Source organism: Otolemur garnettii, unplaced genomic scaffold, assembly GCF_000181295.1.
Source record: "Otolemur garnettii isolate 467f Iridium unplaced genomic scaffold, OtoGar3 scaffold00034, whole genome shotgun sequence".
NCBI classification, from domain to species: domain Eukaryota; kingdom Metazoa; phylum Chordata; class Mammalia; order Primates; family Galagidae; genus Otolemur; species Otolemur garnettii.
Genome location: NW_003852429.1, coordinates 7397907 through 7398547, shown reverse-complemented (window position 1 = coordinate 7398547; position 641 = coordinate 7397907). Strand labels below are relative to the sequence as shown.

Here is a 641-nt window from a genome sequence, read left to right as displayed (position 1 = left end):
CGCCGCCCGCCGGGCCCGGCCTGCGCGGCCGCCGCGGAGGGACCAAGGCCCAGCAGGGCAGCGTCAGGGGAGGGTCGGCACGCCGGCCGGGGCGCGGAGACGGGGGTGGAGAGCTCGGTTACCTCTGCCTGTTTCCGGACCACATTGTCGGGGCTGAGCAGGTTTCCCAGGAGCAGGTAGAACTGTTGCTGCTCCGCCGCGGCCGCCGCCATTGCGCTAGGCGTGAGAAAGAGAAGAAGGGAGGGGAGACAAGAGCCGTGAGGCGCGCTGGCGGGACGCGGGAGGGGCGGGGGCGGGCCCAGCGCGGGGACCGGCACCAGCGGCGGCGCGGGGCTAGGGGGCCGGGCGGGAAAGGGCGGGGCAAAGGGGAAAGGGGAGGACGGGGCGGGGCCTTGCGACCTTTCACCCTGCCGCGGCCGCCGGCGCCGGCGCCTCATTGGCTTGGGCGTAGGGGGCGGGGCCCCGCCCTCATCCTCGAGGGCCACGCCGATTGGCCACGCACCCTGCAGTGCCGTCACTGGCCGCACGCGGCGGCCAGCTCCGGCTGGGCGCGAGTTGGGCGGGCCGATGGCTTCGCAGCTTTGCCGGGGCCCAGGCCCTGGCCCGGGAGCGTTGCGGGGTTAGCGGGAAGAGCCAACTGG

General features: G+C 75.5%; 1 protein-coding gene across 1 annotated transcript in view; it reads right to left on the bottom strand.

Moving 5' to 3' along the window:
* IPO5 (importin 5) overlaps positions 1-338 on the bottom strand; it is a 49364-nt gene extending 49026 nt beyond the window's left edge. Inside the window, exon 1 of the mRNA XM_003789586.3 lies at positions 123-338. Within this exon, the coding sequence (XP_003789634.1) occupies positions 123-212 (90 nt within the window). The 5' untranslated portion in view covers positions 213-338. The remainder of the gene's footprint in view (positions 1-122) is intronic.
* Between the last annotated feature and the right edge of the window lie 303 nt (positions 339-641).